Genomic DNA, 22,386 nt, shown 5'->3' on the forward strand with positions numbered 1-22,386 from the left:
AATACAGTGATTCCACTACTTTAGCGTTACCAGCTGTGAAGTCTTAGGGGTCATCCATAAATGACGTCACGATTTTTTTACGATTACTACCCCTCCCCTCCGTGACACATCGTCACAAAAAGCCAGACCCCCCCCCCTAAAATGACGTCACACTTCAGCCTTCAACCCCCCCCCCTCAAAATTGCTGTTAAATTTTTTTTTTTAAACATCAATTTTTTTCCAATATCATGTCTGAAATAGAGTATTTTAATCAATTCCTACTACAATTTATTAAAACAGTTTTCTAAAACGCGAAATGATGTCTAGAATTCGTTTTCTAACATTGCTTCTTTATAATGCAAAAGTGTGACGTCGCACCATCTGAAACCCCTCCCCCTCATCACACGCCGTCACAAAATTACGGACCCCCTCCCCCCGACGAGTGTGACGTCATTTATGGACGACCCCTTATTTCTAGCGGCAATTACGTCACATGATGACAGTAAGTTTAAACAAACACTTTTTCTTAACATAATCAACATAATGTTATACCATTCTAACAGAGCACATAACAAATCCCAAAACTTCCTATTTGGTGTCGTCTGTAAATAATTTTTAAAAATATTTAGGAAATGGTATCACGCATTTTTACCTTATTTATATGAACACAAAGACCAACCTTCTAAAATGACTGATAAGTGATAGTTCAGCAAACCCTACCACCCCTAAATGCATACTGACAATGCTGATGATATATTTTTATTATAATTTACAATACAAGATCAAAATCTTCTAAAAGTACAAAATAACAGGAAATTTCCAATGTTAACAGTATTTTTTTTAAATGCAAAGTTCGAACGACTAATATACGCCCCATTTAAGCCAAGCCAAAAAAAAACACGATACAAATTGAAATAATGTAAAGTCAGCTTAATGCATTTCAGCATAAATAATAATTATTGATATCAAAGCCACTATCATAAACGAATTAATAAAAATGAAGTAATTGTTTAATTTTTGGGCAAATGTAGTTGTTAGGGTTACCGCCTTTGTTTTTCTCTCCACTTCTTCGGGGTTGCTTTTTGTGGTTGGAGAGGGCGTATGTTTTGATTGGCAGAGATCACAGATTGGCAAAATCTGATTGGCTGTCCGGTTTAGGTCCGCGTGCTTATCGGTGGCTCGTTCCCAACGGTGTATGACGTAGACGACAGCATTGCCAATAACACCGAGAAAAGAGATGAGCAACAGGACCGAGACATAGACAACTGGGAAGAAAAAGTGACCCTTTTATAAATTATATAAATATTTATATCATCTTCAAAGTGAGATAATAAAGTAGCCCGATTAGACATAGGTATATGAGGACAATGATACGTTTCAAATAGAAATTTAGGCCAAGGAAGACAAGCATTTGATGGAAATGAATTAAAAGCTACTAGATCTACTAATGCTTGGATAACGTTAGCCAAGATTATGGAAATGAAACTTGTCTCACGTTTGAGAGTTGCTTTCCATGTTTACCATTTCAGACGAATAAAACACGTTTAAAAAAGTGACATTTTTTTTTTAAAATCCCCCCCCCCCCCCCCAAAAAAAGAAGTTATTCCTCAAGTATTTGTTGACGAGCACAAAAAAATGCTCCTTAAGTATTTGCTGACGAAAATAGTACTGGTCATGCAAGGTAAAATACCATAATGCAAAACATTTAAAATAGCATAAAGTAATTAATACAACCAAAACTTGTATTTTAATTATGAAAAGAAATTTTTACATTAATTAATACGCGTTTTTTTGTGATTCCTAGATTTAAAATCACAGTGATTTTCTCAATGGTAGTGTTTAGCAATAAAGCCTTACATTAAGCGACAATTACATAATGATATTGACAATAGTTGTATTAAATCACCGCACATGCTGTCCTTACCTAATCAGCTCTAGTGACGTTAATGTTATGCTGATTTCAGCTTAGTTATGAAGCAAAAAATCACTAACCATACGCTGTTTAACTCTTGAAATCTGACTATTTTTATGTTGTTGTTTTTTTTTTAAATAATTATTGTAGAATCTGTATCGCATTGGTTCCTTACTGTCTTTTAGGCTGCATATGGCGTTAAAAGAACAGAAGTGGAGCGGTAGGAATGTTGCTTTACAATAACATTTCTTATTTCATGTGATTTCCGAAAATCAATAAAGGCTGAGCTTTTCTACTTGAAAAAAATATAAAAGAATACAGAGTATAAACAGATTAAGACATGTTTTTCCAAACTTTTGAAACGCGTACACCTGCTCCTTAGCTCCCCAATGTAAAACGCTGTCTAGACAAACCTAAGTAGGAAATCCTGTCCGATGTCTCAGGCAGGTTGCTGTCGATAATGCCAATGAACACTGTAAACGACAGCAGTACCGTGATGGACACGGACAACTTCTCGGGCTCGTCGGGAGACATCAGAAACGAGACGAGACTCAGGAAGGCCAGCAGGGTGATAGGAATCAGCAGACTGTCAGTGGGAAAACAATGCGACAAGATATTGGAACGTGGTTTGAAAGGGTAATCAGGGGCGTCACAAGGTAGGAGGGAGGGTGCGGACTGCACCAGGTAACACCCCCCCCCCCCCCCCGTTGTGACGCCACTGCCATTTTTTTTTTAAATGTGCAGGTTTCAAAATCTACATGCGTGTTAATTTCTTGTATATTTTCGATTGCCTGGAAACAAAAATACAGAGTTTCATACAATCATCTCTTCGTCGTGGTACGCCCCCCCCCCCACCACAAAGACAAAATAGAAAATATATATAATATACACTAACCAGTGCCGACGCCCCCACACCCGCAATTATAAATGCTCCCCCCCCCCCCCATTTGTCCTCACCGCAGAAAAATGACTAAAAGACTAAAAAAACCCACTGCAAGGATGTTTACTAGTTTATTTTAAGAGTGCTTAGAATTGAGCCTAGCTATTACTTTTAGAGTTATATGTTACACTTGACCTAGATCTAGTAACCATCCCATCCCAGCTGTTGGTATTAATTATCCAAAACATACAGGCCTATATAATAAAGTTCTAAAGGTAAACATACGTCAGAATCAAATACACTGGTTGTCTGGTTAACTTGATTCTAAAGAACAATGATATGTAGTGTTTGCCATCATAGACGTAGTCTTTTTCGATCACCGTATCAGGCTGTATGTGGAATTGACCACTCGACAAGAAGGATTTACACTCAACAGCCGGCTCTAGGGGTCTTAGCTGAATGATTGATTATGGAAAAAAAAGTGACAATCATTATTGTTTTGCGTAGATGTCAATGGAGGTATGCGGTATACCAGTGTCTGATAATCCCATAAGAATAGAATCTTCTTTTAAAAAGATGTGAAGCTAACTAAATGTAGCTAACTAAATACAATGGACACCAGTGAGTGGACGAAAATCCTTCCGTAATGTTGTTGACATGGAATACAAATGTGCTTTTTTAGATTTAGGACCGTAAAAATAATAAAAGATAAAATTTTATTAAAAACTTAAGCCTAAAATTAATTCAGAAGTTTAATATTTTTAGAATCAATGCTATACAAGTTGCAGATCCAGAGAACTTGAAAATAATTTGTTGAGTTTAAGGCTACATTTCTATTTATTTTCATCAAGCCTAAGTTATAACCCGATGTTTCACTTTCGTAAGACAAACATTGATTGGCTGTACAGGAACTCCGTGATCGATTTCTGACAGCCCCACTTTATAGTTTTTTTTTGTTTACAAAACTTTGCAGATCAAGTTTTTAAATAACAATGCAAATTTAAACAACATGACCTAGTTTATTTATGGCAGCCTATTGAATAGCAGGATGCTATTGTTTATGTCGCCATTACACGTGAAAACCAAATTGTTTTTGCTTTTTTTAAATTTTTATTTAGTTACCGAAAATATTAAAAACATCAGATACATCCAATCTTTAGTAAAGTCCGAAAAAAACTAGACAGGCAGGATTTTATAACCATATTAATTGTGACTATGCCGTGCAAGATTTTAAAATTAATTTATGGACCTCTCAAATACCTTTGAGACTTATCTCGCTGGTGTCATTTATGACTTTGTGATTTCAATGCTAAGGGACGGTGTGGCCTAGGTGATAGGGCGCTAGGCTGCTAGCCCGAAACCAAGTCTTAACATAGCTCTAAACCTAACACCGAGGTCGGATGTCACCCGGTGCGGCACTTAATGGTGTCACCCCCAGAGGCGTAGCGACCCTTCCCGGCGCCCGGGGACAAACTATCCATTTTCGATTTGCACCCACCCCTCAGACTTTCGATTTGCACCCCCTCTCCGCCCTTGTCGGGATTTGTCAAATTTGCTCTTCAAAGACTTTTTCACACTCGAGTTAATCACTTTATTAAGTGAAATTATAATTTTTCTCTATATATTTTGCTATTTTTTGCCTTGGTGTCACCCCCTTAAATGGTGTCACCCCCCCCCCCCCTCGCTATGCCACTGACCACCCCTCCCAAGATAGATCATTCGCACTTAAGTCTAAACTACAGAACAGAGAGGGGGTTTAGACTCTAAACCCCCTCTCTGTTCTGTCTTTTTTTACCAGCTAGATTCTCAACTCCTCGTCTAGAGAGCGTGACTTTTGCCAGCTACATTCTCAACTCCTCGTCTAGAGAGCGTGACTTTTACCAGCTACATTCTCAACTCCTCGTCTAGAGAGCGTGATTTTAATCGGTTACATTCTCAACTCCTCGTCTAGAGAGCGTGACTTTTGCCAGCAACATTCTCAACTTCTCGACAACTAACTTTTACCAGCTATATTCTCAATTCCTCGACTAGAGAGCATTACTTTTACCAGCTATATTCTCAATTCCTCGACTAGAGAGGGTAACTTACATTTATTGTTTGGTTATCTGTCATCCAGGAGCTGACCAGCATCCCACACGACTGAGTATCAAATGGGTAATTTGATACATCAACCTACAAAAGAGAAAATAAAATAAAATATAAGTCAGAACCTATAGACTGTTTTTTGCCAATTCGACCCACCCCCTTATACGCCATTTGTCTATTCAAATATAGGCCTACCTGATGCTCATAAAAATAGCCAAACTTTTAATTAGAGACTTTGTTAACAGTGTTTTTTCCAGATTTTTTTCTCCGTGGTGGGGGGCGGGGGGGGGGGGGGGGGGGGGGGGGGGGGGGGGGGGTAAAGATGCCTGGAAGAAACACTGTTCGTTAATATGATGAGGCATACAACCGCTAGATTATGAAAATTTATAATTTTATAATAACATTTTTTTTTGTTAGTGTCAACTAGCTAAAGTTATCAAACCTTATGGCATAAACATAATATAACCTATTATACGAGTTCAGATGCTATACGCGAGCAGTGTTTCTTTCATGCAAAGCAAATCTACCGACCCCCGAACAAACAAAAAAATAGTTTATATAGAAAATATATAATTTTACCAGTGACACAAACCTTCACATGGTGACACAATTCTGAAGGACATTGAAATGATGACACAGACTGGACGGACATTGAAATGGTGACACAGACTGGAAGGGCATTGAAATGGTGACACATACTGAACGGACATTGACATGGTGACACAGACTAGATGGAGAATAAAACGGTGACACCAACCTAGACGGACAGTGAAATGGTGATACAGATTGGGTGGACATTGAAATGGTGACACCGACAAGACGGGCATTGAAATTGTGACACAGACTAGACAGACATTGAAATGGTGACACAGACTGGACGAACATTGAAATGGTGACACAGACTAACCTCGCAGACGACCTCAACGTTTACTATTGGCTGCCATCGGACTTGTCCTGTGTGCTGGACACTCACAAGATCGCCATCCGTCTTAAAATAGTTTTGATCGGTCATTCTGGTGAGCAGGCAAAACAAATCATTCGTTGGTAAGTTTTACATTTTGGGCACTAGACTGCTAAACCGAAAGTCTCGAGTTCGAATCCGAAGTTCAAGTCAGTAGAGCGACCCTGAATCCCTGAGTCCACCCAGCTCTGACGTTAGGGAAAGTAAAGGCGGCTGGGCATAGTGCTGACCACACTATCACTTCATATGCTGAGGTCACATAAACAGGTGAACTATACTTCACTTACCCCATGGACCGTCATGTTCGAAAAGGGAATTTCACTTTTTTTTTTTACTTTACATCATGAGCATTATTTTGTCTTTATAAGATGTATTCCCTAAAGGCACTAAAGCGATAAATGTTTTCAATATAAAAAATTTCATGCGAAATAAATTTAAAATTGCATGAAAGTCCAAGATTAGCAATTTTTAAACACCACGAGCTCATAAATTGTATCAGACGAAGCTAAATAAAAAAAATTATTTGTAAATGTGTCATTTCGTAACAATAGCATCATTCTCCCCTCCCAAAATAATTTAAGACAGCGTTCATCACATCGAATTACTAATTCGCTTTTTAATTAAGATGCTCCCAGCGTGTTTATGAACTGGAGCATTCGAAGCTTGAAGTTTTCGTAGCCTTTTTAAGTTTTAAATCCTAAATAGCCTATTTGTTACTATGCTCCTCGATACATAACATGTTGCGACACAGGTAAATATCGCGTCAGGTATTAGATTTAGTTTTATAAATCCATCTAAAATGTAACTAATCATACCGAATATATGGAAATCATAGCAGTGTGTCAAAAAAAAAAAAAAAAAACGAGAAAAATATGAGTATTAAAATCTCATTCCCGTATTAAAATTATGAAATGTTTATATTATGAATGATTAAAATATTTGCATTCTAGTGTTCTGACATTTTCATCGTTACTCTAGTGTAGCTTGTATTATTGCCATTTTAAGTATAAAAGTACCCCGGACTGATGTGGCTCGATAGTTGGGGACAGCCACTCATCTATTGGAGACAACTCCAAAATCAAACAACTGCTGCCTTGTTTTTTGTTCTTGGTTGGACAAAGGCTATGGAAGCAAATCCAAATGGAAAAGCAGGCTGAAATCTGAGTCAACCGTCAAATGGCGCATTACCAGTTGACACGTATACTTAATTGTGTTGGAGGGAATCCGTTTCAACACACAAAATTAACAACGAAGGTAAAGTATAAATGTACAATGATTTCACGCAAAAAATGACATACTGTTCTGTTTCTTATATAGTCAAACATAACAACACCATCTTACGCATTTGCCACTGCTACTTTGGGTCTCCATATCATTTCTCCCAACACGAGCATGTCTTGAATACCCGAGTAGTTGGATGGGTCCCACATCAGTAGTTCATCTACCCATTGCTTTATGGGTAGCAAGGACAAATGTAATCAGTTTCTTCCAGGCATCTCTTCAGAAAGTCTACCACCCTCCCCCCGAACGAAATGAAAATTATATAGAAAATATATACTTTCAACAGTCCGCCCCCCCCCCCCCCCCGAAGAAAGTCTACCGCCCCCTCCCCCCCCCCGCCCCCTAAAATTTCAAGTGCCTCCCCCCCCCCCGGAGAAAAAAGTCTGGAAGAAACACTGAATGTAATTATAACTATTAGAAGAAAGTCTTTAATTTATTCAGCTGTTAACACTACCAATATTACCAAAGAATCTATTTGTTTTTGTTATTTTTAAATGCTAGTATTAGTTGAACTAGGATTAAACGAACTAGCCATAGATTAACTACTAATTAACTGTTTCTTTCTGAATTTTTTATCCGGGTGGGGGGGGGGGGGTTGCACTTGAAACTTTTAGGGAAGGGGGGGGGGGAATAAATTTTCCAGAGAAGGTGTGCGGATACTGGTAAAGTATATATTTCTATATTTCTATAAAAATTATGTGATCACCTTGCAATGTGCACAAACAATTCTAAATTAAACACTCATGAACCTAGAAGCACAATGTTTTAGCTATTTATGTGCAACAACGAAATATTCTCTGTATAATAATAATATTATTACATATAATATATTTTAAAAGTAATTAACTGTATTTATAAACCAAATATACATTCTAGTCTTTATATTTGAGTCTGAATTAACAATTTTATAAGTTAAACCCAAATATTGCAGTTTTTAACACAAATGTAACAAAAAAAATTTAATACAAAAAAGTTTTAAACCCATAGGGAATCTTTTAAAACATAAAGCAAAAGAAAAGCGTGTAATAATATTGTATTCGTTATGTTGGTTTAGGCCTTCAGTTTTTAAATAAACCAAAAGTAAAAACTTACAAAAGTCATAACTCCACTAAATTTCAGTACCATTTTTTTAATGTCCTGTAGATTAAAGAGATACAAATGTTATTGTTTTCATAATACCATAGTTGATCTACACATACATTCTTCTTTAAACGTTGTTATATTTATTGCACGATACGTAATAGGCTACAAATTATATTCAGATATGGGCATATATCTAATAAATAAAAGCTAATTAAAAACTATTTTTAATTTGCCAGCTCGAATAGAGGTGGATCTTATTTCTTCTTCTTCGTCCTAAATTTTTAGTGTTGGAAGGGATCGAGCCTTTTTCGAATTTAACAACAATGAGCTTTGCCGACTCAACCACGCCTCCAACAGTATGTATACGTGTCAACTGGTTATGCGCCATTGAGGCTATTGACTCCGATTTCAGCCTGCTTTTCTTTCTGGATTTGCTTCCATAGCCTTTGTCCAACCAAGAACAAACTACAAGGCAGTAGTTGTTTAATTTTGGAGTTGTCTCACTCGAGACTTTTCAGTTTAGCTTTACTGACTCGACCACTCCGACCCCTAGAGGTGGATCAACATTTGACAATTAAATTATATTTTTACTTTAGTAATTTTTTCATATTCAAAAAGCGGCCATAGTGTTAGAGGCTTAAAATTAAAACATGATCCGCCTACCAAGCCGATAATGGTGGCAACGACGAGATTGGCGTCCACATCTGTTGGTTTACTGTAGTTGAGACTCGGGCGTACAAGGGGGTTGTACGCAGAAAACAAAGTCTTATGAAGTCTATCCATATCGTGAGCATTGGCGTCTGCTGTTGCTGTTGAAAATATAAGTTTATTTAGGACAGATACGATATTTAAAAAAAAATAGGTTGGGATCAGGGTAGTCATGTGTGACGTCGCTCCCCTCGGATGAGGGAGGTTCTGACATACTTTTGAAATGGGAAGGGGGAAGTAAAAATATTCGAAAGCAGCGTGTCTTCATTTACTGACAACATTTTTTACCCTGACAAAAAGAAGTGATAAGAATTTAAAATTTCATACACGTTATTGTCTGCGGTCACTGTTGATATTTTCAAAATCGATTACAAGTTTAACTTGCCCACGACTTTATTTACTTAACGTAAAAGTTAATTACTTCCCTTTTGCCATCAAATCACTCTGAAGGTTAGGCTCCAATACTTTTTGACACTTTAAAATACTCAATAAAGTTGGTAAAATATGATAAAAAATGTTATATATATATATATATATATATATATATATATATATATATATATATATATATATATATATATATATATATACCATTTTACATACCGAATTCCGAATGAAAACCTGAAGCGTAAAACAGGAAATAGACAAAGAAACATTGCTCCATCCACATGCTTGCTCAGTGGCAACTCAAAAGTAAATAAATTTCTAATAAAAAGTAATGGTTGAATTTTTAAAAAGCATTATCTGAGTTTTAGGCGCACGCAGGCACGCACGCAGGCACACTCGCATATATATATATATATATATATATATATATATATATATATATATATATATATATATATATATATATATATATATATATGCTTATTGTGTGTGAATCTAAATACATTGTGTGTGTTATAAGCTTATCAGTATAGTTATAAGTCGACTGATATGAGCATATTCTAGTCAAACTTCGTCATGCAGTGATTTTAAAATGATAATATTTAAGGTTGAACATCCAGTGTTATTATAGGAACTTGAAACATGATGGTCGTCTAGCATTATCTCCAACTAGCCGAGGTAAAAAAAAATGTATTTTTTGAAAATTGTCCGTTTAATTCAAATGTTTAGAATGCATTGACAGTTTACAATGACACTTTTTAAAAATTGTTATTTACATAGCTTCATCGCTGTAATCAGCGCAAATTACATGTCGTGCACAATAACTCATTAGTAATATTGATCGATTAGAGTTTGCCTAAATCATATTGTTTCACTGATCAACGACATTAGCTGCATTGTTTGAATAAGTGATTGTGTTTTTTTTAGGACCGTGGTCGATAAATGGGTTTTAATTGGGTTTAAGTTTTAACGGTCGTCCTTCCTAATCGCTTTATCATTTACGGGATTAATTTGAGCATGTGTATGTGTGTGTGTATGAATGAGCGAGTGTTTATATGTCATTTTTAAACATTAGAGCACACAAATGGCTAGTTGAAGTGAAATGCGTCTAGAACTATAATAGATCCACTGCCTAAAGGGCAAATGGGAAAGCTTCTCTGGTTTATTCCTATTTCTAAACGTTACTTTATCATAACCACACCCAAAATATATAAGAATAAGTTATAGAGTAGGTATGCTTAGGCATAGGGGGCGGTGGCCGTTACCACTAGGGCAATTTTCAGGACTCATAAAAATAAACAAGTTTGCAACAACAAAAAACAGTTTTTAAAAAATTATGAACTTGGAGCAGTAACTATAATTTAATGTAGAAATTTGTGTTATTTTGTTTTACCTATTATTTTATGATAAATCGCGTGCATTGTTCTTCGCCTGTTCACTTTAACATAATCTTATCTTCTTTTCATGTTTTTTTTTAAATTGCTCGTTATATTTGACAAGGATAAATCGCAGTAACAGCTTTCCATCCATTATCATTTCGATTCTCCAGGAGATTTTATTTGTAGTTTTTGCTGGTTCATCATCTTTTCCCTTATGTGCCCAAAACACATGTCTCACATGGGGCCGTAGTATTCAAGTTACTGAGAATAAGATGCTTAAAATAAACTAGCATAGCTTTTAAAATACTTCAAACAAAATTATGTTGATGACTCAACTGAATTAATTTTGTTTAATTAATGGGCATATTAATAATTTAATAGGCTGGTATTGAATGCGAAAAATGTGTGTAGGTTCAAGATGGCTACGACAGAATTTCATAACGGCACATTAGTCTACTAGTTCTAGTGCAGTAACCTACTTAGATCTAGGCCTACTGTGTGTAACTTACTAACAGTAATGACTCTTCAGATAAAGTTAGTCGATAGAATATTAAATAACACATACATAGGCCTAAAAGTAGTAGCCTGAAATAGCTACTCAGGAGTACTAAGTTCTATCTAACTTCGGTAATCCCTTAGTTTAGCGTCGGAAATTATCGGGTAATGTATGTTGAGTTTCGGTAATTAGAGTTACGGTAAACCATGGTTTATTTGACCATTGAAATATAAATAAATTGAAAGTCGATTGTAGTAAATTAATGTTTTAATTTTTTAAGTTTAATCGACAAAAGGAAACAAGAATAAATATAATAGTAGATTTAAATTAGTAGATCTAAAAATAAAAACATATATAAATATAAATAATGTATCAGATGTAATAATATAATTTAATGTTTTTGGCTTGCAGCGGATTTGCGACCATTAATTAATTAAATCTAGATCTAGCTAGATATCTAGCTGCTAGGCGAAGTTAAAAAATCTAGATTACGAAAATAGTAAAAATGATTACAAAATGTAAAAATGATTACAAAAATAAATCTATCCAAATTTTAAACATTCTGTTTAAAAATAAAAGAAGACGCCAAATAAAGTATGGTTTACGGTACTTCCGGTGAATTCCGGAAGTGTGTGACAGACTTTGTTATTGTTTTACTGTTTTTTACTGCTATACGATTCCGGAATAATAACCGACGCTAAACTAAGGGATTACCCTAACTTCCAAGACTAAGCAGTGATAAAGAAAGATAATAACTAATAACTGTGATAGTTTTTTACTTTTGTGTGATGGATTTGTTCTCTAGAGGAGAGTGACTATAGTCGTTCTTGTCACAACCATAAACACTTCTCCAGTTGCCTAATAGTAATTGTTTTATTTAAGGATGTGTTTCTACATTTAAATATGCCTTTATATTTATTTTCCATCTTTAAATAAAATTTTGTTTATACATTTAGTAGTAGATTCTATATCCGTATCCAACACATTTTCAACTAAAGTCTGTAGGCCTATATTTATTATTTAAGTTCTCCAAATATTGCTGAAGATACCGATCTCTTAGGCTTGGAAAATTTGAGAAAGACAGAGTGAGAAGTGTGCACAAGGGCTTTTTTATAGATCTATTATTAGGATATATAACATTGCTTTATCAGTGATCAGACAATGAAAATATGGCAATTAACAAATCTATGTCAACATTCAGATCAGACCAACAGTTTTCTTAAAACTGCTGAGCTATTGAAACCATAATGGATGATGAAATTGAAAGAAAACCAGATGTCTTAAATATTGAACCTTGTTTACCAGAATCAGTTGCAAGTTCATTTGAAAATCAAATCAAGTCAGAGATTGATATGGATTCAATAGATCACAAATGTTTTATGGATCTTCAGCATTACGATACTACATTAGCACCACCAAGTTATTTAAATGAGGATAAAGCTTTCCAAACAACAGATGGGGACACTGATAATAGTAGTTTCCATCCATATTTTACCATCAAGATTGATAGTTCAAAAAAGAATAAATGTGAGAAAAAAATAGGTGGTATCTGTGATTTGTGTAACAGAGTATTTGTTAACTTTTATAATGTGAAAAGTCATTTGTGTCTTCATTTAGGAGAGAAGCCATTTCCTTGCAGTGTTTGTAGTAAATCATTTTCCAAAAACAGTGACCTGAAAAGGCATCTTAATGTGCATGCAAAGATAAAGCCGTATGCTTGCAAAATTTGTAAAAAGACATTTTCTCAACAGTCTAATTTAGCAAAGCATAACTTGATACATTTAAAACAAAAGCCATTTGCTTGCCTAATGTGTAGTAAATCATTTTCTGATAACAATGCATTGCAGCTTCATTATCTTGAACATACAGAAAAAAAAATTCATTCGTGCATATTTTGCAGCAAATCATTTTCTAAAAAAAGTGACTTATTTAGACATCATCTTGTCCATACAAAGGAGAAACCATTCCCTTGTCATATTTGTAAAAAATCATTTTCCCAAAAGTTTAATTTATTAAAGCATCAATTAATCCATAAGAAAAAGCCATTTGCTTGCTCAATTTGTAGTAAATCATTTTCAACTAATGACACATTACAAAAGCATAGCATTGTACATACAGAAAAGAATCTACATACATGCATGATTTGTTGTAAAACATTTTCTAAAAAGTGTGACTTATACAGACATAATACTGTTCATACGAAGGAAAAATCTTTTGTTTGCTATATTTGTAGTAAATTATTTTCTTATAAATCCAGCTTATTAAAGCATGAATCAATGCACATAAAAAAGAAGCCATTTACTTGCACAAATTGTAGTAAATCATTTTATGATAATGATACATTACAAAAGCATTGTCTTGAACATTCAAAAATGAAGGTTCATATTTGTGAAATTTGTAGTAAATTTTTTTCTAAAAAATGCGACTTAATTAGACATCACCGTGTGCATACAAGGGAAAAACCATTTCTTTGTAATATTTGTAACAAATGGTATTCTTATAAATGTAGTTTATCAAAGCATCAATCACTCCACACAAAATTAAAGCCAGTTCATAGTTCAAAAGTGCTTAGCAATATGCATGCTGAAAAGAAATTTTCTTGTGTTGTCTGTTACAAATCATTTTCTAGAAAACATGACCTTAAAAGACATAATCGTGTGCATACAAAAGGGAAGACTTGTGTTTACTAGGTCAAAGTTAAATAATTGTCTTTACATTTTAAACAACACCTGTAATCACTTTTGTTTTTGTGCATTAAGTACATTCTGCAACTCACATTTAAACAATATTTTTTTAAAATCAAGAAGTAACACCCATTGGGGGCAGTGTGGTAGAGTATTAGACTGCTAACTCAAAGGTCTCAAGTTCAGATCTTGATCTGGACTTGTGACTGTAGAACGTCCCTGAGTCCACCTAGCTCTGATGGGTACTTGCCTCACAATAGCAAAAGTAAAAGCTGCTGGGCATAGTGTTGTCCACATATATGTTGAGGTCAAGAAACATGTGAACTCTACTTCATCTGCCCTATGGATTATTAGGTCTGAAAGGGGAACTTAACTGTTTTTACTTTTAGGTATCACCAGTTGAGCAAAATTGTTTATTCTTTACTTAACTTTTGTTACATAAGATGTTCAACCTTTGTTTTTACTCCATTTTTAAATTTTATTTTTAAATGGTTGAGAAAAAAGTTGAGATTAATGGCTTTATTGTTTTTACAAAATTTAAATCTATGTTTATAAGTCCAGAGGACTCGCTCATAAATGATAAATATTTACAATACCTAATTTATTTTAAAGTACATTTGAACAATAGTCCCATACATGCTTGATTGGTAAGTTGCGTTTTGCTGTATATTGTGAACATTTTTTTTATTAACCTGTATACACTTTTCAATAGGGCCCAAACGAGTTAGAATTTTTTTTAGGTTTTCCCTCATTGTGTAAGTAATAGAAATTTAAATTCTGTAGAAAAAAAACTCTGTGACCTTTGGTCTCCTTATGATTACAAATGTTTTTCTTTTAAGGAAAAAACACCAGTTAACTAATAAGACTGGATAGATTAGAAAACCTACAATAAATTTAGAATGGTAAGGTTCATTTTCCTTAAATAAAGTCTAGTGATGGGATCAAATGCCAATATATTCTTATTTATTTAGTTACTACACTCTGTTATGTATACTCAAGTAAACTCATAGATTTGAAAAATTATTTTTAAAGTTGTTCAGCACACATTCAATAAAATTAATTTATATTTTACACACTTGACTATGTGTTAATATCTTTCTGTTGTTCATGTAATATTTATTTAGGCTTAGATTATAAATTAATAGAATCGTGCAAGGTAAAATGCAAGATATTTTAAACAGCATATAGTAACTAATACAATCAAAACTGTTTCAATTTATTTATTGAATAAAATGTTTACATTCATACGTGTTTTCTTTACTACCTGTAAAGCCTTAATTTAGCGACCATTACATTACATGATGACATGGACAATACGTTTTTAAAAACACTTTTTCTTTCACATAACGTAATTTTAAATGAAACCACATGCTGTTAATGAGTTATTGCTATTCCAACAGAACTCATGATATATCCCAAATCCTATTTGGGGTCGTCTGTAAATATTTTTTTAGCAAATTATGTCAAGCTTTTTTTTAACCAATTCATATCAACACACAAAGACGTACTTTATAAAATGCCTGGACACTTGAGAAAGCCCAAGTTTGAACTACTGTCCCCATATGACGTTCTTTAATTCGTATTTAATTACGAAAAAAAAATTGATACATTTTACATGTATTCTAAAATCAGCTTAAAATTGTTCGGGTTACCGACTTCGTCTCTCTCTCCGCTTCTTTAGGGTTACTAGGCCTATATTGTGGTGAGACAGTGCTACTGCTTAATTTAGAATCTAGGCCTACTCTAGTCTTAACTGTTAGGAGTCATCCATCATGGCGTCACGCTTTTTACGGTTTAACCCCCACCCCTGGCAATGCCCCACCGGCACACATAGTCACAAAAAGCCAGACTCCCCCCTCCCCTTCGTCACACGTCGTCATCAAGAGCCAGACCCCCGCCCCTAAAATGACGTCACACCTCAGCCTACACCCCACCCCCCCCCCCTCAAAATTGCAATTGAATTTTTTTTTAAACAACGATATTTTTCTAAAATCTTGTCTGAACTCTTGTCAAAATAGATTATTTTAATCAATTCCTATTACAATTTGTTAAAACAGTTTTCTAAAACGCGAAATAACGTCTAAAATTAGTTTTCTAACATTGCTTTTTTTAATGCAAAAGTGTGACGTCGCACCATGTGAATCCCCCCCCCCCCCCCCCTCATCTAGGGTTGCCAGATACCTTTTCCGAAAATACTGGACACCTTTCCATCCTTCCCTTCTCGGGTATGCCGCAAAGCAGAAGAAGGGGGGTAACAGAGTATTATTCATATACTTGTCCAGTATTTATATTTATTTTATCCTGGACAGTCTGCTCAAATACTGGACTGTCAGTGTTTCTTCCAGACATTTTTCTCCGGGGGGGGGGGGGGCGGTAGACCTTCTTCGGGGGGGGGGGGCGGACACTGTTAAAAGTATATATTTTCTATATAAATTATATAAATTTCATTTCGTTCAGGGGGGCGGTAAATTTTTTTCGGGGGGGGGGGGGGGGGAACGCCCCCCCCCCCCCCCCCCCCCCCCCGAAGAGATGCCTGGAAGAAACTCTGTGGACTTCCAGTTCAAAACTGGACACCTGGCAACCCTACCCTCATCACAAAATTACGGACCCCCCCTCCCCCCTACGAGTGTGACGTCATTTATGGATGACCCCTAATCTAAAATTCTAAATCTATCGTTTTAGGTCTAGATCTAAGTAAAATCGGCCGAGGCCTAGTAATGTGCGAAAAAGTTGCCTTATTGTTTAAGGCTTTAATAGAAGTATTATTTAGTATATTCACTAGATTCTAGATTCTATATTGTAATAAATTTGTGTCAAATATTATAGATACTGAATAATAAACGAAAATCAATGGCTAAATTAGTAAATAATACAAAAATATCTATCAATATACTGATATTATAGGCCAGAAATTAATTTGAAACAGCAGTGTAAACGAGCATAATTTCAATTTACTTTATAAAAAGCGGCCACCAGTAAGTTAGAGTGGTTTCCCCCGAATCTCTTTCTATAATTCTACAAAAAAAAACCCAAGATGGCTGCTAAAAGTGCTAAAGTGTAAATGAGCTTGGTTACATCTGAATAATCTGATCATCTGATGAAAACATCGCTAGTCTTTTTTTTACTGAAAGTTTTTAATACAATTTTATAAAATTAAAAACAGGTAGATCTAGATCTACACAACACTCTACAGACAGGTAAAACTCCATTTTAGCGTATTTTATTCCCCGCTTCTACGTTCACCTCCAGTTGAGCGTATTTTAATAGTATTTTATTATCACAACCGTAACAAAATGTGACAAAATCAGACAAAAACGTTAGGCAATCACTCGGCCTAGATCTAGAATTAGATCTAGATCTAGATCTAGATCTATTTCTTTTTGAATTTTTGGTTTAGCTTTTTAAATAAAATTTGTCAAAACTTGAGAAAAATAAAAAAATGTGGAATATTTAATGTGTACTATTAGGCCTACTATTTAGATCTAGGCCCTATATTATATAGAAAATAGGCCTATATATTAAAAAACATCACAGTGCCGCCCCCCCCCCCCCCCAAGAAAGTCTATCCCCCCTTGAAAATTTCAACTCTCCCCCCCCCCCCCCCCCCCCCCCGGAGAAAAAAGTGTGGAAGAAACACTGGATTTCAGATTTCACATACCTAAAACGATAGATTACTAGATCTAGATATATGGGCCTAACTAATCTAACAAAATTATCCGGTAATGATTGTTTAATAAAGTTTAGTTTAGTAAACATTCATTACTGTGTAGGATAAACCATGGAGTTTATTGATTGACCATCAGTTGAAATAAAAAGTCGCGTGTAAATCTATTAAATTAATGTTTTAACTTTTAAGTTTAATTGATAGATCTAGACAATTACTATAAATCAGGAACAATTAGAATTAGTAGCCTAGATCTAAATTATTCTTTATAGGCCTAGGCGCCTATTAATAATAAAGTCCAGCGTAGTATTTTTTAAATAAGTAGTAGGGCCTAAAAAGAATCTAGATATAATTCTTTTTTTAAGAAACAAATAAAAACTTACAGAAGATTTGCGACAACTAAATTTAGATCTAGTATCTAGTTCTACACTTAGTAAAATTAAACAATTAGGTAGTTATTAGATTTACTAAAGTAGTAAGAAGGACTAGAACAATGTTTAGTTAACAATAACAAGTACATATAGATCTAATACCTAATAAATAATTAGAACTGCAAATAATTAGCAAAACAGTAGGACCTATTTAAAATGCAACTAAAATCAATCTATCCAACCTTTTAAACATTATGTATTAGATAAAGATGGTGCCAAATAAAATATTGTTTACAGTGCTTTAGGTGGTTTCTGGAACGGCATGACAGAATATGCCCTGGTTTTACTGTTTTTTACTGCTGTGCCATTCCGGAATAATAACCGATGCTATATTGTGAGATTACCAATAAAGTTATACATTTTGTCTCTGATATAGAATTCTAGTCTAGTTACTAGTTTTCTAGTAGTTGGGTATCTAGTTCTAGTCACTACTAGTACAACAACAACTACTACTAGAGTTATTTGAATATAGTACACTGATAGCAGATCTACAAATATTTATGTAGTGCCTACCATGTAATAAATGTACTTAAAATGTATTGTAGGCCTAATTGGTTGTTAATCCTAATATTAATATATTTTAATATAAATGTAGGATTACACTGTGATTATTTATAATATATATGGCTATGCGGCTATACTATCAATACTACAATGGCTATGCCATCCTCCTATTATTAAACTATTATTAATCATCCTAGCAGGCCCTACTGCTATCTCAGTATCTGGGCCTTGGTCAAACAATAACATCCAATTAGAATAGGGTGTATAGAACCATAAGGATTTAAACAAGTTGAAGAAAAGCAACAAAGAAATGAATCACCTGAATATGAGAGAGTGTGTTTAAAATTAAGCTGTTAGAGATGGTAGGCCTAAAGTTCAAATATTTTATTATAAGCTTTTTTCTTTTCTTTAACATATACATTTCTGCCAATTTTTTTAACACCTTCTCTTCACGATTCAGAAGCAGCTGTTTTATACTTTTATTCATTATTTAATGAGATTAATATATATTTCATTATCTTATCTTCACAGAGAACAAGAGTTTTCTTGACATAAAGGTCCACCTGCAGTTAAAATGGAAATAAAAGTTGAACCAGATGTTCAAACTCTTTCAAATTCAGAGACAATTTTAAGTGAGCATGGTTCAGAAAACTCCATAGACCACAAAAGTTTTGAAAATCTTTTTATTTATTTTAACAAGGTTGCAGGCTCCGAGAGTGGTCAAGATAAACCCTTTGTGTGTGATTTGTGTAATCAAGTGTTTAATACCAGGCGTAATATAAGGCGCCATATGTATCAGCATTTAGAAAAGAAGCACAGCATGCCTTCAAAATCAAAGGAGAAGTCATTTATTTGTGAAGTGTGTGGTAAATCATTTAGTACAAAAGGAAATATGAAGAGGCACGAGAAAGTGCATGTGCTAGTGAATAAACTTTCTTGTAAAGTTTGTAATAAATCTTATACTAGAAAGATTACTTTAAATAATCATCTGTGTGATAGTTGTAACCGTGAATTGAATGAACATAATTTGATGCCCTCAAATAAAAAAGTATTCATCTGTAATGTATGTAGTAAATCATTTAGGAAAATGGCTTATTTGGAAATACACCACCGCGTGCATACAAAGGAAAAGCCATACACTTGCGAGGTGTGTAACAAATCTTTTACCACAAAGAGTCATCTCTATCAGCATCAGTTTGTGCATTCAAAAGAGAAGCAGTTCATTTGTAAATTTTGTGGTCAATCTTACTTCCATAAAAGCAATTTAAGGGTGCACATTTATACGCATACAAAAAGAATTGAATATAAATGTGACATATGTAATATTTCATTTCGTACGGAAGATAATTTCAAACAACATCAATATTTTCATACTAATGTGAAGCCTTTCTCTTGCAATGTGTGTAATATGTCATTTTCTCGAAAGGAGTACCTAAAACGGCATTCTATCGTGCACAGCAATGAGAAGCCATACACCTGTACTGTGTGTGGTAAGTCATTTGCACTAATGAGCAGATTGAATATTCATCATCGCGTGCATTTGAAAGTCAAACCCCATGCTTGTAGTATATGTGACAAATCATTTTCCAAACGCTGTGATTTAAAGCAGCATCTTCGTGTGCATACAAAAGAGAAACCTCATGAATGCTATGTCTGTGCTAAAAGATTTGCCCGATATGATAACTTAAGAGTACATATACGTACACATACTAAAGAAAAGCCGTTTAGTTGTAATTACTGTTCTAAATCCTTCACTCAGAGGTCGAGTTTAAAAGTTCATCGACGTGTTCATACCAAAGAGAAACCTTACTCCTGTAACATATGCGGTAAATCATATAGTCAAAGTGTAAGTTTGAAGCTGCATATGTTCTTGCATTCGTATAAGACACACAGTTGTGATCAGTGTGGCCAAGCGTTTGATGATTTTAAACAAATTAAAAAACATATGCTTTCACATAAGTAAGAGCAGCCCTGTAGAATCATTTATTCACAGGATATTATCATATCATTATATTTTCCAGTATTTATACGTCAGTTTATAAAGTTGACATCAACCAACGTATCTGCAAATAAATGACACAAGTTTAAAAAAAATGAAATTCAGGATTTAATTGGATCTCATTTTATGAGCTACATTGGTTTGGTTATTTTATACTTTTTATCAGTATTTTAATGGGATGGTATGGTAGGGCAGTAGATCTCAAAAACATTTATAACCATGTTGTGCATTATTTCTTAATTAACTTAATACTGTTTTCTCTATAATAAAATACCTGATCCTTTTTGTGAGGCACAGCCTGAGAAACTAAATCATAGCTATGACACCTGTATCCTCTTAGCTAGTTAGACTTTAACCCCCACCAGCCTGGTTGATGGCACTTAACCCTTAAAGCACGCCAAGCCACAATCGTGGCTTTGCTGTTACATAACTTATAAGGTCACATGGTGCACGCTTAAAGGGTGAGTTAATAGCTTGCCCGCAACTGAGTTTTTCTTGTTGTGGGCAAATCATATTTACTTTGATAAAAAGTGTTATGTGCACCTTTATAAGTGGCTGATGATTTCAATTTTAATACGCTATTGTATATTAAATACATTGTAATTTTAATTAAGGTATTGTACATCCATGTTTTGTATAGTTGTAAGTTTTGTTACATTTATATGAGTTTTTTAATTGAGTATTTTTTTTTTTTTTTAAATTGTTATTGTTAGATCTCATCATAAAATGAAGTATAACATTTTTTTTTGTAACTGTCTTCATTTATGTAAATCAATGAAATGGAGTTCAGATTTATCTTCATTTGTTTAACAATGAAATAAAATTAAGTTCATTGTTTTGCAATAATTGTTCTCATTATCTTGACAATTTCTACTCATGTGAATAATTAATAAACCATAAGTGTTGCTCATAAGTGACTCATCATTTTCAGTGAACCAGAATACCTTTAAAGATTTTTACCAACCCTTTTCGTTCCTATTAACTAGACAGCCTTTCACGCAAATTTGATATTGTTTATCTAATGCTGTTTTGATTGTTTTTTTTCTCTCTCAACTGATGTTTCGAAAAAATTATTCTAGTCATTTTTTTTTGTTTTTTTTTGCTGGGCACTTTCTGGTAATGTTTGTTGTTTTTGCCATTGTTGTTCTTTCATACAGTTCCCTTAACTCAGAAGATATTTATGTGTTGGCATGTGACTTACTTGACTTAGTCCTCTTTGCCCAATCCCCAGTTATTACTTTTGGCAATCTCCCAAGACATCCCTGTTGGCTTCAGTTCTTCAAGAATACTCCACCTCCAAGTCTGTCTTAGGCGCCCTCTCTTCCGTTTTCCCTGGGGATTCCACTCCAGTGCCTGACATGTCACATTAGAGTGAGCCTTTCACAGTGTGTTCCACCCAGCACCACTTTCTCCTTCTTATTTGTACTGTCATGGGCTCCTGCCTTGTCCTTCTCCATGGGTCTGTATTAGGCCCTTTGTCCTGCCAACTTTATATTAAAATCTAAGACATTTGTTCATGAAGATCTGTATCTTCTCAGCTTGTCTTGGAGACTGTCTCTGTTCCATATAGCAAAACTGCCTTGACATTTGAATTTAGTATCCTAATTTTTGTTGTGTTGGAGATGGCAGAATTTTTCCAGATGGGTCGCAGAACTGTAATTCTAACACATGTCTTCATCTGTACCTCCCGATTTGCTGATCTTGCTACCAAAGTAGACAATTTCTTCCACATCATTTACATGTCTTCCATCTATTGTCACTGGGGTCTCCTGGTTATTGTTGATCCTTTGCAGGCTCCAACACTGGCTTGCTTAAATATTCCACAGGTGTGTTCTACTGAATCAAAATCTTTTTCCTCTGTGTCTGTAGAGCTACAAACAGAATTTTCTTAGGGCGACCTGAAAAGTTTTTGTGTTTCTTGTGACTGGAGTTTACTAAGTTACATCAAACCTT

General features: G+C 34.5%; 3 protein-coding genes across 4 annotated transcripts; 2 read left to right on the top strand and 1 right to left on the bottom strand.

Annotated features, from left to right (window-relative positions):
* Window positions 1–364: 364 nt before the first annotated feature.
* Window positions 365–11,304, bottom strand: LOC131952250 (acetylcholine receptor subunit alpha-like). Its single transcript, XM_059314805.1, has 10 exons — window positions 11,221–11,304; window positions 9,493–9,594; window positions 8,845–8,990; window positions 8,191–8,235; window positions 7,159–7,268; window positions 5,764–5,869; window positions 4,860–4,943; window positions 3,057–3,226; window positions 2,305–2,477; window positions 365–1,244 (listed from the first exon to the last, which is right to left on the bottom strand). Exons 2-10 carry the CDS (start codon window positions 9,557–9,559, stop codon window positions 910–912), a joined length of 1,236 nt encoding a protein of 411 aa, XP_059170788.1. The 5' UTR covers window positions 9,560–9,594; window positions 11,221–11,304; the 3' UTR covers window positions 365–909.
* Window positions 11,074–21,096, top strand: LOC131952249 (zinc finger protein OZF-like). 2 transcript variants are annotated; one of them, XM_059314803.1, is made up of 2 exons: window positions 11,074–11,189; window positions 18,966–21,096. In XM_059314803.1, the coding sequence occupies exon 2, from the start codon at window positions 19,009–19,011 to the stop codon at window positions 20,395–20,397; it is 1,389 nt and encodes a 462-aa protein (XP_059170786.1). In that variant the 5' UTR covers window positions 11,074–11,189; window positions 18,966–19,008; the 3' UTR covers window positions 20,398–21,096. The 2 variants fall into 2 exon arrangements, with proteins under 2 accessions (XP_059170786.1, XP_059170787.1); XM_059314804.1 differs by lacking the exon at window positions 11,074–11,189 and adding an exon at window positions 16,862–17,032.
* LOC131952247 (gastrula zinc finger protein XlCGF26.1) lies at window positions 11,183–15,063 on the top strand. Its single transcript, XM_059314800.1, has 2 exons — window positions 11,183–12,015; window positions 12,177–15,063. Exon 2 carries the CDS (start codon window positions 12,399–12,401, stop codon window positions 13,839–13,841), a length of 1,443 nt encoding a protein of 480 aa, XP_059170783.1. The 5' UTR covers window positions 11,183–12,015; window positions 12,177–12,398; the 3' UTR covers window positions 13,842–15,063.
* Window positions 21,097–22,386: the final 1,290 nt, after the last annotated feature.

This window comes from Physella acuta, unplaced genomic scaffold (assembly GCF_028476545.2).
Source record: "Physella acuta isolate Inbredline_101_S28 unplaced genomic scaffold, ASM2847654v3 ptg000862l, whole genome shotgun sequence".
In the NCBI taxonomy this organism is placed as follows: domain Eukaryota; kingdom Metazoa; phylum Mollusca; class Gastropoda; family Physidae; genus Physella; species Physella acuta.